Source organism: Alligator mississippiensis, chromosome 5 (assembly GCF_030867095.1).
Source record: "Alligator mississippiensis isolate rAllMis1 chromosome 5, rAllMis1, whole genome shotgun sequence".
Lineage (NCBI taxonomy): Eukaryota > Metazoa > Chordata > Crocodylia > Alligatoridae > Alligator > Alligator mississippiensis.
In genome coordinates, this window is record NC_081828.1 from 52,850,024 (window position 1) to 52,870,358 (window position 20,335).

Consider the following 20,335-nt stretch of genomic DNA (forward strand, 5'->3'; position numbering starts at 1 on the left):
CAGTGGCAGCAGCATGGAGGGAAGTAATTTCTTCCACCCTGCCCAGTCCCCTGGGGTCAGGCACAGGGAAGGTAACCTCCTCCCACCCCTGCTGTGCTCTCATCTCCCCTTTTGGTGCTTCCCCCTCCTCTGGGGAAAGCAGCAGTGATGGGGGGGGAAGGGGGTAGAGGGAAGGGAAGGGTGTGTTTCTGAACAGAAAGGGGAAGGGAGCAGGGATTTTTATCTGCTTTAGGGAATATAAAAACTCCCCGGAAACTCCTGTGGTGTGGCCCAATTCAAAAGAGGGGTGCAGTCATGCCACTTCACCCCCTCTGGATCTGTCCCTGATTATGGGAAATCTTCACCAGGATCACATATTGTGGTAGGTGCTATCCACATGTAGTGAGAGATGGCCCTTGCCCCAAAGAAAATACAGTCCACCTATTCCAGAAAGAGCAAAGATGGGATAGAGGGGGTATTGTTATCTCCATATGAGAAATGAAGAATGGAGAGATCAAAGCTTTGATTTAGGGAAGAGTGTCCAATCAGGACAGTACATAAGCATATGTCTTTCAGACTCAGGGCCTAAATGACTTACTTAAGATCATACAGAGGTGGACCCAAGTCTCTCAAGACTTAATACAGAGGCTCAACCACCAGACCATTGTCCCTCCCCCTACTGCAGAGCAGTTAATTCTTTCCTTCCAAGATACTCAGCTGATATTTGATCATTTCTTGAACTTTTTTAGCACCCCCTGTTCAGGAAGTTTCTAAATGTCCCAAATGTACAACTGTATTTGTCTTGTAGCTTGTCTTATTTATAACTCTACTTGAGGAGGTTTCTAAATGTCTCAAACTTATAGCTCCATTTTTAGAGCGGCGGGCCTAAACCAACATGCCTGGTTTTTCAGAACATTCAGAAATCTTGGAATGTCAATGGGTGAGACTTCAGCTACATCAAACAGTACCTGGATCTGTGAATTTGTGATAGAACCTCTGTCGCTGGGACAGCACATATCTCATAACCAGGAAGAAGTATGTATAAAGCATTCTCCATCCAGGGCATCAACCTATGGAATGATCTACCAGGGGAGATCAGACCAATCCAGAGTCTGATTGTATTTAGGAAATGTTGCAAGGCTATCTTCTTTGAGAAAGCCTTTCCATAATGATGCTAAAAGTTCAAACACCCCTTCTATTCTGAATTTTTTCCTGACCCTATATTCCTGCTCCTTCTCCAAATACCCCAAGTAACAGGATTTCTGCAAACCCATATTACTAGAAAAGAGAGATTACACGCCTCAGTCAGCATTCCCTGATGTTAAAGCTCCAAGCATCTAATGACTGAGCTTTCTACTGGAAACATGGATACCATCATTGCTGAGTAAAGAGTTTAATGAATGATGATGAGTTCAAAGGTCTGTATAAATAAAACATAATGAAAACCTCATCCTCCCAGCAGGGAACTTAAGCAAATATTTTTATCTCATGGGAGTACTTTGGTTCAGGTGAGAATGCAGGAGAAGTCAGTGTAAGAATAAGAATTAAAACTACAGAGTGGAGTTGTGCTGATTCACTGATTCTTCCAAGCTGAAAATTGGGGGTGGGAAGAGTTATTTTGGATTGATCCCAAATGATTTTTTTTTAACATTTCAGAATTAAAAAACTTAATTTGGATCAAAATCAAATGTTTTGTTTTCATGTTGTTTTCAACATTTAAAACTATTTTCAATAAAGGCAAAGTACCCTTTTTTAACGAAAATTACAAATCAAACTGCTTCATTTAGGAAGTGTCCAAACAACACTTCAGCATTTTTTCAGAATTTTTCCCCCTGCTTTTTTTAAGATGGAAACAATTCATTAGAATTGACCCCAATTTATGAAATATTTTGGTCGACCCCAAAATGCATTTTTGTCCCAATCAAAAAGGTTTGGGAACAAAATATTTTTTTCCTCTCTTCTCAGGAGTTCCTGGCTTTTGGCTATGTACTGAAACCACCAGGGCCCACTTTTTCCATTTTTCACTGTTACAATAAAAAGGACAGTACGAGACAGGGAGCTGTGCTGGGAGAGGATGTTAGCAATGGAGTCCATGGGGGCTTTCATGTGTGGGGTGTAACATTAACTCCTTTTTCACCCCTGAAAATTAGAGCCAGGTGGAAATCTGAGCTAGCTGTATTTGAATCTTCTGAATCCCAACTGCAGACTCACTACAACCTCTGTTTTTGGGTTGCCAGGCTTTTGCATGACTCTAAGGGGAGTCGAGGAGTCAAGTCTGCAGGGAGTGGAGAGGAAGAGAGGGCTGCCATATGGTTTATACTATTTTGGGGGCAGGAGGGGAGGAGAGGACACAGTTGCATGTGATAGCAGCTAGAAAGAAGTTTGCTAGTTTCTCAACCAGTGGGACGCGTCCCACGGGTGGGACACGAAGGTCGTGTAGGTGGGACTTCAACTCATTGCCCAGTTGAAACAATCAGTTGTTTGCACTTCAAATAGATGAATTAACAGATATCTTGAACAGTGCAATTTTGTGGGGTTTTGTTTTTATAATGGTAGGACCCGGGTTTTTTGACAGAATGGTTGGTGAGGCATAAGGTGTAAAAGGCTGAGAAGCGCTATGAGTACCAGACCCAGATTATTTGGTATTGCATTGTTCAAAATGTAGACAGACAGAATCTGAAGCTAAACTTATTTATTTAGGGTCATTTACCCCTTCTGAGGTCCCCAGAAATTTGTGCCTGCAGTGCCCCAACCCAACCCAACCCCCTGCCTTTCACCAGTGGCCTACCACTGGAAAAATAATTGGACATGTCTCTTTCCAGAGCCAACACCATAGCAAAAACAGTGAGGTGGAAGGGTCTTCCTTCACTGCCACAGAGTTTGCTGCCTCCATATCACTTCCAGCCCTGACTCATATGAAACTTAGGTCCTAAACTCAGATCTTCTTGAATGGCGGAGGAATCTGCCTTTTCATATACAGTGGCTTAATGCAGGCTCAGGGAGAAAGGCAGAAACCCAGCAGCTGAGCACAGCATTGTTGGATGTAGGGCTTTTACTGAACACTTGCTCCTGAGTCTGCAGAGCAGTGTATGTGTTGTCTTAATTGTGTGATATCCGTAATTGACCTTCATCCCACAGCTATATTTTCTTGTGCCTCGGGGTTTGGTAAAGCAGCACTCCAGCCCTTGATCTGCAAAGGAAATGTACTAATTTCCTTATTAAGCTAATTTAGAAAAGAAAAGCATTTTCATTCAAACCTTGTACACTAACTGGATAGTTGATGGATACCAGGCGCTGCCAGTCAGGAATAAAGCATGGCCCCACATATGGGAGATCAAATTATAGCTATTAAAGTGAAAAAAATCATTTGTTACTTTGATGGAGAGTCTTTCAGCCTGTGACAAGGTCTTTAGGGGAGTTGGACATTCTAGGCAAACTGGTGATTTTTTGCTACAATGTGCAAGGCTTGCTGCTTCTCCTGTGTGGCTTTTGTATGTTTCTGTGTGCACGATGGAATCTATACTGGATGGGTTCTCAATCCTTGTGAGGTGCGTGTCAAAATAGGCAAGGAGGAAGAGTTCTGGGGATGGAGCAGGAGGCAACTCTGCAAATGAGGATTGTAAAGATGGACCTCAGTCACAGAATTCAGTTCTGGATCCCAGCTGTCCCCCAGTGTGAGAGTGCTTTACCCAACAGGGACAGAAGTGGGATTTAAAAAGTTGGGAGTCCGGCTCCTCATCTTGGGGCTCTGGTGGTTTCCTTTCCAGTGTTCCAGCTGGAGTTGATCTCTAGAAAGTACCCTTCCTTTAAATTAGGCATCTATACAAAACCCTCTGAACATTCAGGAAGACCAAAAGAATGATGTGGGTGTTGAGCAAGCAACTACTGGAAAGACCTGCCTTTCTCTGCTCCCTCAAACCTCCTTGTCAAAATTCATAAATGGGAAGGATGAAAGAGTCTTTCTCCACAGCTGGAGCCGTGATAAAAGGTTGAATCTCTTTGGTGGCCATCTTGTGTTAGTGAGTATCCTAACAATTTTACTACTTACACTTTATATGAAAACATGTACTCCTGTCAGTGATGTGCATACTCTCACAGTTTTCAGGCACTTCCACCTGACTTTGCACTCACACTGTGGAGATGTCTGTCCGGCATATCCACTAATTGCTTAGTTAGGTGATCCTATAGTGTTTGGGGGAAATCCTCCTCCTTGTTTCTGAACCAGGTTTTGAAATTACTTCAGACAGAGACAGTCAGTGAGTGAGTCAGGTCTCTAACTATTAGGGATGTGTGGATAACTGAACCTTCTATTCAGCTGCTAGACTCCCCTACTCTCCCCCTCCCTCAAATCACCCTGGGATGATCCTTTGGCAGTGCACATACAGCCTTGGTTTCAGTCCCTGCCTATCGCCAGCAGTGGCAATTGAGAGTACGCCCAACTCCCTAGAATATATACCCGATAGCATTGTGCTTAGGGACCTCCCCTGGGAGGTATGGGCTCAGGAGGGAAATTGAGGATGGGTCCCCCTTACGCTGTGTGATTGACCTAACCATGGAGTGGGACCCCTGATTCCTTTTTCAGAGCTACAGCTGCAATTTTTTTTCCAGCTGAAAGTATTAATTGAATTTGACTCAGATTCATGACTAATTACATGACAATCAATGCTGAATTTTTCACTGAATTTACTATTTGTCAAAAAAGTTTTACTCAGCTCAGCTCACAATGCAGGCAGGAGTGAGTGGTGTGCTTATTTCTGTGCATGTTGCCAAACCGAGCTGGATGGACTTGTTAAAAGTGCCAGTAGATTAATTACATATGGACTCCTAGCTTTATACTTAACATCTCCTGACAACCTGGGTCATCCCAGATGCCACCCAATGTGCATAACTATTCATAACAGGATCTGCCTCTCTTGCAGGTACATAGGGGTCAGCTTTAATATAGCACTTTTAATGGATCTCTGTGTGGGTGAATCTGAGATTAAGTTGGACATTCCTAAAGGTCTTGCCAGAGAGCTTAATCTGGGATCTCTAGGATCCCACAAGACTTGTGCCAGCAAGAAGGGCCCCACAGGTAAAGCTGACATTTTTTCTGTGCAGATAAATACAGATGCACACAATTTAGGCTAAGCTTTTTTTATGGATCCATTTTTCTCTGGCTCAGTACAGTCTAGTCCATGGGTAAGTCACAGATAAATGGTTACAGTAATGATTGCATATTATGCTAATCTAATTACGTGCCTTTTTTGATCTGGATGGAAGCAGAAATCACACAGGCTATTTTCTAATGTGGATGAATTTGGACAGGGTACTCAGTTGAACCTGGAACATTACAGCATATGGAGACATTTGCTAAATTTTTGAAGGGGCTTTGTTGCTTTTTATGCTCAGGGAGTGTTTAGGTTGTTGGCACTATGAACAAGGACTGCTTTTCTGTTTTTATATGTGTGCAGTACTTACCATGATGAAACCTTGATTCCTGACCTGAATGTGGCCTTTTAGGTGTTAACACAGTAAAAACAGTGCAGATGGAAAGGAACAAAGACTTGCTGCAGAAGTATCACATGTTGGCATTTATTTTTAGGGTGGAGAAGGGTTGTTTTCTTCCCCTTAGCAAATAAATCCGAAACTTTCCCATATATACAGACTGAGGGAGGGTGCACGTGGGCTGCAAAATGTGTACTTGCTTTGCACTTATACCAGCGTATATATAGATATAGATTTATTTAGATTTCTTAAACCCCAAGTGAAGCATTTTTTGCTCACCAAGTACCTTTTACAGGTCTTTAAAAGTGCAATTACTATAGGAAGAAGCCAGCAGCAAACCCATAACCTATCACAATAGCAAACGGAACTGCACCGAGTTCATATAAATAAATCCCCACCTTTCCTAGACATCACCCCTCCATCAGCAATTTCCTCCCCCAGAAACTCTATTAAAGAATCTATCCTTGCCATGAGTGCTGAAGGGCTCTTTTCAGATCAGGGGAGAAGTACATTGCAGAGAATGCCCTGCCAGCTGCCCCCTCTCCATTACACCATGGGGAAGCCTGCTCAAGCTCTTTCACGGCTCTTAGCTATGGCAGCAGGACACAGAGAGGGAGGCAGACTCTGGCCATTTATATGCCAAAACCTGTGCAAATGGAACAGAGAATAGTAACCACTGAAATCCAGTGCAAAAGTGGAGTTAACGTTGGTGCTTGGAGTTCTAGGGTGGTGAGATAAAAATGCCAACAAAAATTAAATAACCTGGAAAGAGTCTGATCCTGAGAAGTGCTGAGCATCCACTGATGGCAATGAGAACTGCAGGGTATGATATCAATCAGGGGCTAGACCGTAAAGCGTATAGATGCCATTCCAAGTAGGGTTCTGTGCTAGCTCAAGACTCTTTCCAGTTAGAGAGGAAGCTCATTTTATTTTAAATAAAAAGAGCTCTCTGGGGAAAAACAAGATCAAACCTAAAACTCCCTCATATTCACCAGGTCTTCAGCTGAGTCCCCTCTGCTTCAGGCACCCTATTAACCATACTCCTGATGGGACCAAAGCCAGAGGTTCCTGGCTAGAAGGTCTTGCCCCTCTGCTCAGCGTCAGACCGATTGTCATATTTGGGTTCAGGAAGGAATATTACCCCATAGTCAGATTGGTACAGACTGTGAAGGTTTTTGCCTTCCTCTGTAGCAGGGGGTGTGGCTTTCTATCTAGAATCTCTTAAGCTTAATTAACAACTTTATATAGAAGCAGGACATTGGCTGCTGTGAATCCCCTGCTCTATCTGTGGCAGGTTAGGGTGTTATGTCTTGTGTTGTGTCAGGGTTGATGGTAGTTTGACAAAGAGTTTAGATTATGGATTGTATAGGATGAGTTGGACAAGAATGATTCCGCCTCAGGCAGGGGTTTGGACAAGATGACTTCTGGAATTCCCTTCTAGCCCTACTTCTCTATGATTTCTATGACTGAACTGATAGCCGCAGTCTGTTAGGACTCTCCCAGACCACCAAATCCAAACCTCTTTCTTTGCAAACATGTCACTGATGTACAATAATTAATTATATTGTAACTCAGGCAGGGCTGTCCAACTTCCCTGCAGCCAGGTGCTGTCCGGCCTACCTTGCCTCTCAGGCTGCATGGTGCCCACCATACCCACCATGTGGGCAGAATCAGTGGCATGCAGTCAGTCCCCAGCCCCACAGCCAGCATTGTTGTCATGTGGCACATCCCTTCCAGGCCCTTCTCTGCTGCACACCAGTGGGAGAGGTGACTGCAAGGGCCTGTGGGCCACATGCTAGGCCCTTGCAGGAAGCCTGCAGACCACAGGCCTCCAGTTCAACAACCTTCTTGGGGGAAAGAGACTGTAACTCAGATGAATACTTTGGACTCCACCAATAACAAATGTGGAAATACAGAGCCTGTCAAAACCTCATTAATAATAAGTCATGTGACATGGTTGGCAGATGTTTTGGTTTTCTCTGGGGATGTGTTCTTAGTTGGGGGATTGTTTGTGTAAGAAATCTCCCTTATCACATGTCTGTCCTTTTGCAATCAATCTTTCAACTAATGGGAGGCCCTGGTCTAGCAAAGCATTTACACACATGCATGACTTTAAGCCTGTAACCATTCCCATGGGTTTCAGTTGAATCATGCACTTAAATGCTTCCCTGGCTGAGGGCCAGATGGCTCACTCCCGCACGCATGTCCCTGATGGACTGAGCTCTTAGCTTTCCAAGGAGAGAAGCTGAGCTTGAGTTCCAAAGCAGCTGGAAATGGAACAGGGATGACCATCCTTAACTACCTGTCCTGGAGTGCCCTTTGGGGGCTGCTTATTTAGGACCATGATGGCCTTGTTAGGTTTCTGTGAGTATCACCAGAAACCAGCCCAAGCATTGCTTCTAGAGTGGAGCAGGGTGGAGCCCAGGCTTCTTCCTCACTCCAAGGATTTTGGTATTTTGGTCTCTCATCCTCCCTGGTTCTCCATGGCCCTGATTCAAGGAGAAAACATCCAGTTCCACTCCAAAGAGAGAGACTTCACGTCCTCTTGGAACAACCCAATGCAAGTCACAGTTCCAAGCAGCACAGCACAGTAAAGCCATTTATTGGGGCAAAGGCCATCCAGCAGTCCACATAACTCTGAGCACCCCAAAAGATACTCAGCTGCTCCCTTTCCAGTCTTCCTTAAGTTCCCAGAGCTCACCCACTTGTCTGAGTCCTTGACCCTCATGTCTAGGAGCTGACAGGCTGCCTCACCCCCAACCTGCTCTCTGATTGCCATATATAGTTCTGGGCACCTTCTCTGTGTTGGGCATCGCACCTTTGTTGATATGTTGACAAAGACATTCAAGATTGTAGATGCTGAAGGTCCCTCTTGCATGTAGCTAGCCATGGCATTTAACCCTTCATTCTCTGTGCACAGGGTAAGAAGGTAAACTGAGTCACACAAAAGTATAACAACATGAATGCAGTTGATACAGAAATATCACAATAAAGCATGTAGTCCATCACACCACTATTCTGAAGCCCTGTCAGTTGTACAGATGACCATTTGCTATCTGGGAGTCGTCATGATCATAACTGATCCTGAGCAGCTGACAGTCCTTCAGGTGGTGGAAATATTGCAAGCTACATAATGCCCTAGAAATACTCACTCCTTTAAATTTGGTTTGTATTGGTTCAACCTTACTCAGTGCTTTTTATGGTGTCTGGGTTTCATTCTAGTATCCTAAGAAAGTTGCATTCTCCATGTGCATATTCACAGTGTAACTTGATGTCTCTTTCTAGCAATGGCAGTTCTCCTAGCCAGTTAGGTAGTAGGATGTGGTGTGGTTGAACTGAATAGCTAGTTGTTTTGTATTTCACTTAGGGATTAACTAAATGCCCTTACACAAGTGTGTACCATGCATGTGTGCATTAGGCAGTTACTGAAGAGAACTTTCAGCTCATGCATCAGAGTCCTTCTCATTGTTCCCAACCACCTCATCATTCTCTTGCTCCGTCTTATTCTCATTTAGAAACCTCACTTCTACTCCATTGTCCCAACACACTGTATGAAGTTTGTCTTAAACAATCAGTGGAGAGGAGACATGTAGTAGAAAATCTGCTGCAACATCAGTGGAGAAGTCTATCTAAATCAACCCAGTATAGGAAGGTTTAACTCATCCCTCCCTATCATTGTGGTGCAGAATAAACAAAAGGAACCCAAATATTGGTCATGTTCCATGTAGCAGTGCTTGGTTGTACTGGCTTGGTTGCAGTTGTGGTTCTTACCTGTTTGTTGAAAACATGATGGATGCCATCTAAATTAAACTTTTGGGAGCAAAGATCATAGGAAGAAGAAAAGCTCATCTCTTATTCTGAAGGGGTTGAGGTCCAAGCCTTCTGGCACTGGGTGGAAGAGAATTCATAGTTGTTCTTCAGCTGGAGAGAGAGAATTTCTCACTTGAACTGTAGTCAGCTTCAGCCTCTTGGATGGATGTAGCTGTCATGGTTATGGGAGGTTTCTACCTCCTCTGCACATGGATTCAAATCTGTGGTCCTATAGTGTTTCAGGTAGTGTTTTAGGCTGACAAGAAGGCTTAAAAGTTTGGACTTGGTGAGCTGGTATTGCCAGGTTCACCTCTCCTGTCTAAAGGAAGCTTGTTTTTTTTTGTCCTGAAATTACTGCAGTGCTTACCACTACTGCCAACTCCATCTCCTCTTCTCCTTGACTTCCTAGTCCTCCTGAGTGTCTAGCAGACATAGGCTGTCTCTAGCTGCTGTAGCCCGTTGCATTTTTTCATCTTGGCTCTTGCTTGAAGAGCACTTCAAAATGCAGCTGGGGATGCTGCCTGTGATATGACTGGAGCATCCTTGCAAAGGCTCAAGAGAGATGCATGAGGGAGCAGCAGAAGGAATGCTCAACAGCTTTGCTACTTCATAGCATGCCTTGGGAAGGCCCTCCCCTGACAGGAGAGGACAGGCAGCAACCTGGGTGTTTCAGGTGGCTGGTAATACTATAGAGAGCTTCTCATCACTAGGTCACAGAAGTGAGTCTGCCCCAGGTCTGTAGTGATGGAAGGTTACTACTGTACTTGCTACTCAGACTGTTTCATAGTCAAATGGATTCTCTCTCTCATCTCATCTCTTAATGCCGAGTGGTACCCTCTGCTTTGGCATGGGTAATGATGAAGAACCTATGGAGACCTATCATGTTTACTGGTGCTCCTTCCTGGTAACATTCAAGACACATTGCCTGGAGTGGGCCAGGACTGAGGATGGTGCACTGTTGCTGCCCGTGGTCTGCTTGCGTGGCAGATAAATGTGGATTCCAGAGCTGTAAATCCAGTACTGCTCTTCTCCAATAAATTCACTTAAAAGCTTGAAGGAGATAAAGCTGGAGCCAGTCCATTTGACTCTGATCTGAAGCCTGCTGAGTCCTTTTGGGTGAGTTTTTAAACATATTTTACTCACAGGGTGTGTCTACACGTGCATTTAAGCATGCCTGAATTTAATGTGCATTAGCTTAATGCACATTAAGAGGGTTTAGGCAGGTGTCTACATGTGCAGGTATTAAAGTGCTTTAACACTGTGTGTCGACTGACTTGGGACTAAAGTTATTCCCAGCTCAGTTGACACACAATGTTAATGCACTTTAATGCATCTACATTTTCATTAATGTGCTTTAACTATTTGTGGCTAAATTTGATACTTGCATTTGCAGGTATCAAATTTAGGCAGAAATAGCCTAAATTTAATATTTTTAATGTGCATTAAGGGCACACACGTGTAAACGTACATCCTTAATGTGCGTTAATTTAGACTAATGTACATTGAAGTGTCACGTGTAGTTGCACCCACAAAGTCTCAGTCCCAATCAATTGTCTCCAAGATGTGGGTTGTGTATTTATAAAAAGAGCCCAGAGGCCCTTGCTGAAATCATAGTCCCATTGTGCCAGGTGTTACCCAAGCACAGAGGAAGAGACAGTCTCTTTCCCCCAAAGAGCTTATTGTGTAAAGAGACACAACAGGCAGAGAGCTGAAGTGACTTGCCCAAGATTACAGAGCAAATGAGTGGTACAGCTGAGGCTAAAAACTCTGGATTCCCACGCTAGTGGTACCCTGCTCACTACCTCATGCTGCCTTATGCACTGAGCAATGGCCAGCTTCACTCTTAATGCACCTCAGGGGGAGGAGGGAAAGGTGCCTTCAATTTAATGCAAAAGTTGATAGCAACATTCAGAATGAGTGACAGGGTCCTGACCTCAATCCAGAGGTCAGTTTTCTCAAGCTTTGCCCCTCACATGTCTTTTTCCTGTGGATTGTTGCTGACCTGTGTTCCATCTGGGGATCAAAGCACTCAGAGAGGTGAACACCCAACTATTCTCTTGTTCAGCAGATCTCAGAGTCTGCACTTACCTGCAATTACCTCCCACCAGTCAAGGTGCACAATGGAGCTGCTGTCTGACTCATCCCAGATACTGCCTCTTAGATGGGGGTCTCCATAGAAGACTGCTGAGTGCTTTGTAGGGCTCCATACTGCTGCTATTCATGTGAGAACCTCAGGCCTTACAGTTTGGGAGTCTGTCAAGAGCTTCGCTGTGTAGGAGGAAGCAATGTGCTTCTCAGGAGGATGGCTGGCTCCCCAGATACATCTTTTGAGGTGGTCTACAGGTGGTGGAGGACACAGGAGCATGTTGTGACATGGGGGGGGACCCATGAAACAAGGGAGTTCACAAAGTGCAGAACCTTTCAGAGGCACCTGAGGACTAGCCATGGAGTAGGAACTATAGAGTGTGCGAATCATGACTCTCATCCAGTTTTGGCCTGGCTGGGGCAGAGGCCTTTGGGAAGCTAGGAATGTGACTTCCGCTCTTCAGGTGATTGAAGAACTGGGTTTCTTCTGCCACCTGTCTGTGATTCTGCTGCTTCCCTACTGGCTTGGAAAAGGCAGGAGAGACTCCTCTGCAGCCTTGCAGTAAGCTACCAATCCTCTCACCACCTGGGCTGTGTGGAGATGTGGGTTCTAATCACCCCCCATCCACCTCCTCTCCATCCATCCACCCATCCCTCCCTCATTCCCCTCTGGAGGATTAATGTGATAATTGCCATGTGTGACTGTTTACTTAAGGAGGGGGTGGCAACACCCCCAGCCGGGCAGGTTCATCAAAGAAAACATTGCCACTGCGTCAGGGCTGAAATTGCTGGTAATTGAGAGCATTTTCCTGGTGCAGGTGTGCTGCCGCCCCCAAGCTGCTTTCACCATCTGTCATGATCCCCCTCTTGCTTGTGTGTCACTCTCAGTAATTAGAGTCTGCAGGTGAGGAAAGCGAGGCAGAGACAACAAGAGAGGTGCACACAGAGCACCAGGGAGCCTCAGCAGGCTCGTTCCAGAGCAGCAGTGTTGCCTTTGGTGAAAGTAGGGAGTGGGTTATGCTACTTTCTAAAGAGCTGAGCCTTTGTGGTAGAAGAAGGCTGGGCCTCTGGCTGGGAGAAGAAACTTGTTCTTATTCGATGGCACATTACTGAAGCAAAGCACTGCAAAGCTTGGAGCAGTGAGGACTCAGGCCCCAGAGGCTGCTGCCTGGGTGAGCTGTGCAGTCTCATCTGACTCTTGTTTTCAAGTGCTCAGCATCAGTCTGTTCTGGTCAGATTGCAGGAGCCTCTTTTAAAGCCTTGTTTCAATCTCTCTCAAAAGCAGTCAGTGCATTGGAGTCTCTCCCACTAAAAACGTTTGGGAAGCGATAAAGGAGTGTGGGGTGCAGAAACCGACTAACCAGCGTCCCAGATGAAAGGCTGGAGCTGGCAACTTCTCATCTCGCAGGAGGGTGTTCTCCCTTTCCTTGGCCATTTTTTCCCCACTTTTCCAGTCTTTGGAGGTTACTTTTCTTTAAGAGACTTGAATTGGCTCCTGCATTGGGCAATCTGGAGAGGCAATGCCAATGGCTCAGATGAAGATGAGAGCCTAATTAGCGTTAGGGGAAAAAAGAGTCTTTCATTCCAACAAGATTGATGCCACCTCCCCCAGACAGTCACGTTCTGCTGCATCACTGTTCAGGCCAGCGTCATGTGCAGATTACCTGACAAGAGAGGACAAATGGGGACTGGGAAGCTGCTGGAAGGTGGAGAGGGGCAGTACTTTATTAAAAGGTTTGGTGAATAATTGCAGTGAGATATTGAGCAAAGCTTGCCAGAAGGCTTTTAAGCTGTCATGCTTTACCCTGCAGTTAGAGCTCTCCCTGGTGCCGGCTTCTTCCCTTTTCGTTTTTCTGATTTTCAGCAGTGATGGAATAATTCAGCATGGGTGACACCTTATTAGTGATGACACCATCAGACTAGACGTATGCTTGGAAAAAGCTGAGCTGGAAGGACAAAAGGTTGGCAGCCTCTTGTCGAGACACCAGCTTCATTGCACAAAATGCTCCCCATAAATCTTTCCCCTCCCAATCTGCAGCACCTTTTGCAGATGCACCCTTTATTTATTTCACGGTATGGTGTAGGTGTGAATTCAGGGAGCCCTGAAGTGATGACCAGCTGAGGACTGGAATAGAGGCAATTCTAGTGTTCTGCTTTACACAAGCACTGGAAAACGTACAGCTCCCCTACATCCTGGCCTGCAGCTCCCTCTCTAGTAATAGCAATGGGTCTGAGGAGAATGGAATTGCCTTCTAAGTTCAAGGGAAGTTTGAGCTAGAATTTTGTTTTAGGATCATGCATTTTTACAGACTTATAATGTGAAACCTGACTTCCTCCATCGGGTGACTGGTTTTGCTCTCTGATATCCTCTAGAGCATTGATTCTCAACCAGGGTCCTAGGGCACCCTGGGATGCTATGATATCTTCTGAAGGGTGCCGCAAGGTGTGGGGAGATGAGGAGGTGTGAGATGATAAATGCAGACTGAGTCTTGTTCCTGCCTGGCCATTCCCCTGCTTCCACTGCCAAACCCCTCGGCAAGGAGGCAAGATCTGTAAAAAAAAAAAAAAAAAAAAAAAAAAAAAAAAAAAAATTGAACTATGGTACTGCTCAATTCACAAAAGTTACATAGGATCTAATGAGGGATGCCTCAAGTCTAAACAGTTTGAGAACCACTGCTCTAGTGGGAGACAGCTACAGATTTGGCTGTAGTAATGCGGGGATGACGGAAGAAAATACTGGTATGTCCCCTCCCACTCACTTTGGCAGTGTCTTTGCCCCCACTGTGGCTTAGCTGTAGAGGGACTCAGGGAAGGAAACAGGACTTGTGCCTACTTATATTCAGCATTGCGTGACATGTCCAGAATACAGGCTCTGTGTGGTGGATGATTCTGGCTTGAAAACTGCACTGCGGAAGTGGTGGAGGAAGAAAGGGGAAGTGAAGGTGGGACACTTTGGCTTGGGCTTGCCTCTTCAAATCCTGGGCTGGACAGAGGAGTCTGGTCTAACTGAGAAGTGTTACTGTGGTACGAAGCCAGGAGTGAATTAGTTCCCCTGTGTTGACTGGCTGAGCCAAGTGCTCTCTGAGGCTGCTGCTGTGGTAGAGAGAGGTTTGAGGTGGTGGAGTGGAAAAACAGCCCCACAGTGGAGACTCTGATTGTGTGCAGTTTGCAGGCTGACCTTGGTTTCACCCATGTTACCCACCCACTGAGCACTTTGATACCATTTCAGGCATGGGGTCCTGGCCCCTTAGGTTCTGTGTCAGGAGCTGTGGATGCACAGGCATGGGTGGATTCAGGATTGCAGCAATGGGGGTGTAGCCACATACTCTTCAGGAATGGGTCTCATTGCACATGTGCTACACAACTGAAGGGGATGTGGTTGTAGCACCTCATTGTGATGCTGGATGCTGGTGAGACCCTTGGCAGTTCCAGCTGCGAGCTCTGCATGTGATCTCTGATCTCATTGATGTGGGGTCTGCCCAGAGTTCCTGCTTCCAGAGCCTGCTGCCCTTTGCTCTTCCCCCCTGTCCCTCCAAACTTTGCAGCAGGGAGAGAAGGAGACAGGATGACTAGCTGCAGTGTGGAGCCTTAATAGCTGTGTGAAAGTGGGGGTTACATCACTGTTGGCCGTTCTTCCCCTCCTTTCCCCTGCTGCTGAATTCCAGGGGGTGGTGGCACCACCATGTCACCCCAGCATGCAGGCTGCCAATGTGTTCCAGTTATTTTGCCTGAGCTTCATCAGTGTGGAACAATGTCCAAGGAGCCATGTACTTGAGGGCCAGGTCTCCTAGGTTCTCTACCGCTCCCCCTCATTCACAGCCACCAGCTCCTTCCCTCCGACCCCAGTCCAGCTCAGTAGCCAACCTACCAGTTTTTACTTTTCCAGCTCCTTAGATTTAGCTCCAGGTTTCTTCTCAATCTTTTCCTTATTCTGGCCCAGCTTTGACCCCATGCCACCCTCATTCTTGGCCCAGGTCACTGCTGAATTTCCCCTGGGGAAATAAGGCTAGCTAAGTCAGGCAGCTACCTCCCTGGTCTTATTTCTTCCCCTTAGGCCTTGCTCTAGCTACACCTCTGCAGATACCATTGAATCCCCAGCCTCTACCTATATCTGTGATGTAGTGATAGCATGACAGCTCCAAACTACACTTTATTAAGGAAAGACTGACAAGTGGGTCCTCTTTGGGGCATAGCGGTCGGATCTGGACAGGTCTGTGTATGTAGTTGCCTCTGCCCAATCTGATGCTAAGCTAGTTCTCCCTCTCTGGCTTCAAGATCCAGTACAGGAGAGCATGTACTTTTGAGTTATCTGTTATGGGGAGAGTACAGAACATGATAGGCAGAGAGGAACCTGGGCAAAAAGCTCTCTGCCTGACCAGTGATGGGTATGAAATAGCAAATTGAATGAACTACGTAGCAAAAACAAAAGGAAAAGAAAGAACAGAGTGTTATTGCACTTGTGCAAAGTGAAGAATCCTGCAGCAGTCCTCGAGGCTATGAAATTGCAGGGGATTTGCCAACCTGAGCCCCTTGTGGTCACACACAGGTCGAATATAAGGTAACTCTTTTTCTCTCTTTCAGACCAATGATGCCTTAGGAGCCACCTGGAACTGGCTGTACTTCATCCCCCTCATCATCATCGGATCCTTCTTTGTTCTCAACCTTGTCTTGGGAGTGCTTTCTGGGTAAGCAAGACATTTTCCAATTCTTTTGGGTTTCCATTAATCCTCCTAAATCTGTGCTTGACTGCTGGTGGCCCTTGGATTAGGCTTGTGGCACATGGGTACATCCTCATAGCAAGACCTTCTACAGCCTTCTCTGTAGTGGGTTAACCTGAATGAGGCTTGGGCTGCAATAGCTTTGATCTCACTTGCAGCCATCTCCTCCATCTTGCCCTATGAGGCTTCCTACTCAGTTCTGCCACTGCTGTTGGAGTATGGAGGGCCACCTTGATGCAGCTATATTAGTGAGACTCACATGTCTCTGTTCTCCTGACACTTCCCAGCCCTTTGATTTGATCACATTACTGCTCCTGCTGCCTGAGCCTAGTGCTGTATTTGTGGACCTGACACCCTATTGCGCTGGACAGGGAGTTTTTGTGCTGATGCAGCAGTCATCAGAGTGTTGAGCAGCATTTGCTATTTGAGTTCCAGCATGGATGACTGGTGCCTCTGACCAGGAGGGTCCCCCAGTGGCTGATCGCTGACACCTGGAAGTGCTGGTGGCAAAACCGGAAGTGCCACCGGCACTTCTCTTGGCGCCCCCACTCCCTGGCCAGTGAGGGCCAATCTAGGGGTGGGGGGTGGGGTGTGTACCCCCCCCCCATGCATTGCTGATGAGTTCCAGCATCTAGAAGGCTTTGCGTCTTGCTGGAGGGTTCTGGGTTGTGTCCCATCATCTCCATGCCTTTGGTATGATATTAAAGCTCAGACCAGTTCCAGTCTTTCTGAATCAGCTACACTGTGCTAAGCAATGAGGTCAGAATTTAGGAGGCTTTACCCTTGAGCTCCCTCATTTATCATCCTTCTAGCCAATGCTGTGTGATGTTTTGTGTTGGGATATGAAGACATTTCAAGTCACTGTGACAGGAAGCTGTCTCACTGTGACCCATTGGTGAAGGATGTTTCATAAATTCCACTCTGCCAACTCACAGAAATGAATTCTTACAGCCCCCAGCTACTGAGTCATGGGTCCTTCATTTAAGCCTTGGAGGTTCCCACTTCAATTCTCCATGTGTTGGCCAAAACATGGTTGCCACATAAGTGCTACAAGAGAATGAAGGGTCATTGCTCAGAATTGCTAGACAGAGCTCCTCCAGTTTAGTGATTTGTAGCAAAATTAGTGCTTTTTCTCCAACATACTCATATGCAGCACATCCTTTGCTCCTTTGACTTGTTGAGAAGATGCCTGCCTCCCATCTCCCTCTTCCTCCCCTCCCTACCCCAGCTTTTCATTTTCCCATCTGGACCTGGAGAGCTGGTAAAACACAGCTGGGAAGCACAGTAAAAAAAGCAGGGCTTTTTTAGTGGCTGGTTTGATCCAGCTGCAATGCTGAAGACTCCACTAAAGCCAGGGGCGCAGAGAACTCATAGTACAGTAGTGATAGATGCCTCATTAGCTTTTTGAGGAGACTGTGAAACTGAAGCAGCTGGGAACAGCTGGTGTGTAGGTACATCCTACAGTGGAAAGTGTCTGGGTATGGAGCAGAGATAGCAGGAGGCTGAATTGTAATGGTCCCTACTCACATGTATCCTACATGATTGCCCTGTGAGTGACCAGCATGCTGTGGAGCAGAGGAGCAAGTGCAGAAAGGGGCTGAAGTCCGTGTTTTAGATAGCCTGCATCTTAATGCCAAAAGCTACGCATAAAAATCTTTTGGATATTGAGGTTCCTGGGGGAACAGAGGTGGTAGAGGACATGTCATGGTGTATAGTTTGGGGCTCATATATGGGGTGGGTGTTTTGAGGTATAGGGAGTGGACACAGGGAGGGTATATGAACAAGTGAAAAATATGCTGTATTAATGGGAGAGGGGATTTACTATGACTTAGCAGCTCTGTGGTAACTGCTTATGTGCATGTTCTGGCCCTGTAATGAGCAGAGGTTAAACCCAGTATTTTACCCTAAACTACTGTGGTTTAATTTTTACTTACCACGGGGTAAGAATGGGTACACAGGCAGCTGGCACAGACCAGATGACATACAGTAAGACCCTGTCATTTATTCATTTGGCTCTACTTGGGGAGCGTGTTTGTGAATCGTACATAGAAGGTTTACAGAGCATAGAAGTAAAATGTGTGGGAGTCATAGAGCATGCTTGCCCGTTGGTTATGAAGAGTAGGATGTAGAACATGGCTATGACGTGTGTGTGTGTGTGACAGAGAGAGATAGTGAGTATGTGCATGATGCAGCTGTGGTACGTGTGTCTGCATTGTGTGAGAGAATAGTGAGAGTGGCTACAGAGCAAATGTAATGTTTTTGGGGCATGGTTGTGCTGGGTGTGTGACTATAGGGTGTGGCTGTTGGGCAAACGTGTTCATAGACTGTACATGTGGGCAACAGTATTGTAACTGTTTTACTTGCCCCAGAGGAAATGAGAGTTTAATTCAAACCATTAGCTTGGGCTTGAAGAGAAGCAGAGCTTCTTGTCTCCATGGCAATGAACCATGGCTGCATCAGCATGTCCTGAAAATACTGTTAGAGACTTAGAGCGCAAGATGAGCAAAAAGAGAACAATCCCAACGAGACCACCTGCACCCCAGACCACCCTGAAGTCGAGGTCTGTTTCCTTCTTTCCAAAGGCTTGGGCAGAAGGAGTGAATTTGGGCTGTCCGAAAGGTAGCCCTTAGGGGAGGTCAGAGAATGTACTCCACAAATCTTCCAGCCTTGTAAAGTGCAGAGAGCTCTGTATAGGTTTCATGCGTTCAAGTTGGTTTGCATTCTGCATTGTGACAAAGAATGACACCATGAGGACAATAGTAGTTTGAAACTACACGTGCTGGCAATTGAATGGATGCTGCCTTTCTGGTTCCTCTGATAGTCTAGGTTAGAAAGGGCTATTTTCTCTCTTTACTTACATAAGCAGTAGCATAACTAGGGGTAGGCAAGTGGGCAGCAGCCCCAGGTGCCAGAGTGGTGGCCCCTGACGAGGCCACACTGCGGTGCAACAACCCACATCTGTGACTGAGGAGCTCAGGGTGTGGCAGCAACAGTCTGTGCTGTGGCAGCAGTGACAACAGCCCATATGCAGGGAAGTAAAACATGCTCCCCTGCTCTCCAGTTCCCAGCACCCCTTGCACACAGGACGCCAACATTCCTAGTTACGCCTCTGCAAATAACACATCCAAGAGGTGGAGAAGGAACGAGTTATGACAAGGAGCCCACTGGAATGTCAGTATTACTTTGCTACACGTGTAATTAGCATTGTCCTGTACCATCACGTGTTACCTCTGATCATGAGTGAGACACCGTGAACTGCTATAAATGCAGCTTTGGAAGACAAATATCTGCTTATGGATCAATTTAAATAGCTTTTATACCATCTGACTATTCTGTAGGTTGTAGGTGTCATCTAGTAGTTGATGAGGTCAAACCCAGATGTTTATTCCTTCTAGCATTAACATCTGGCTTTCTTTCATATGAATCTTATCCTTGTCACTGATGATGTTCTGAAGTTACCATAAAGGGAATTAACCATAGCAGCCAGACCAACATTAAGCCTAGTTAATATCTCTTCATGTTTCAGTTACTAATGGTAATCTTCTTCATCTCCTTGTAGTGGACTTGGGCACTGGCTACAGGGGGAGAGGATATGGTGGCGGGGGACAGGGCAGAGTTTGAGCCACAGCTGGGTGATTGACTCCACTTCCCAACCTGATAGGTTGACAGAGCCAGCATGATTGGAGAAGGGGCAACCAATAGCCTGCAGTTCTACCTAGATCCTCTCTGCCTTCAAGCCCTGGTTTCCCAGCTCCAGCCATTGTTTCTGCTTTATCTAAGCCTCCATGGGAATGCCTGTAGATGTGTGGGGAGGTTGTGGGGACTCAATTAATCGAGTCTACTGGAGCATGCTAATTAGCGCACTCTGGCAGCCTCCATGTCTTGTATACTTCAAAATGGTGGTGGGGGTGCTTTAATGAAAGCTTGCTGATCAAGCTCCCCGCCGCCATTTTGAAGCATGGAGCTGGTCATACATGAGTTGCTGCAGGTGCTTCAATTAGAGTGGCACTTTGTGCTGCTCTAATTAAAGCGTCCCCCAGCCCTGGAGCACATGTAAAAACACCCCCAGTTTCTGCTCTCAATTCTGTCTTAACCTTCTCTCCTGTCCCTGCTTTGGTCTGTGTCCCAGCCTTGTTCCTTGTCCCTGTTCTGTTCCTGACCAGCTGCCCCTACAATCTTGCAAGCCCCTTGGTCTTTGATGCTGTCTTGATGTTGAATTTGGATCTTGGCTCTCAGCTTGGTCTCTGGTTTGGATG

At 46.1% G+C, this 20,335-nt stretch overlaps 1 protein-coding gene across 1 annotated transcript in view; it reads left to right on the plus strand.

Moving 5' to 3' along the window:
* CACNA1E (calcium voltage-gated channel subunit alpha1 E) overlaps window positions 1-20,335 on the plus strand; it is a 234,373-nt gene that overhangs the window by 86,856 nt on the left and 127,182 nt on the right. The window contains exon 7 of the mRNA XM_059728377.1: window positions 15,943-16,046. Within this exon, the coding sequence (XP_059584360.1) occupies window positions 15,943-16,046 (104 nt within the window). The remainder of the gene's footprint in view (window positions 1-15,942; window positions 16,047-20,335) is intronic.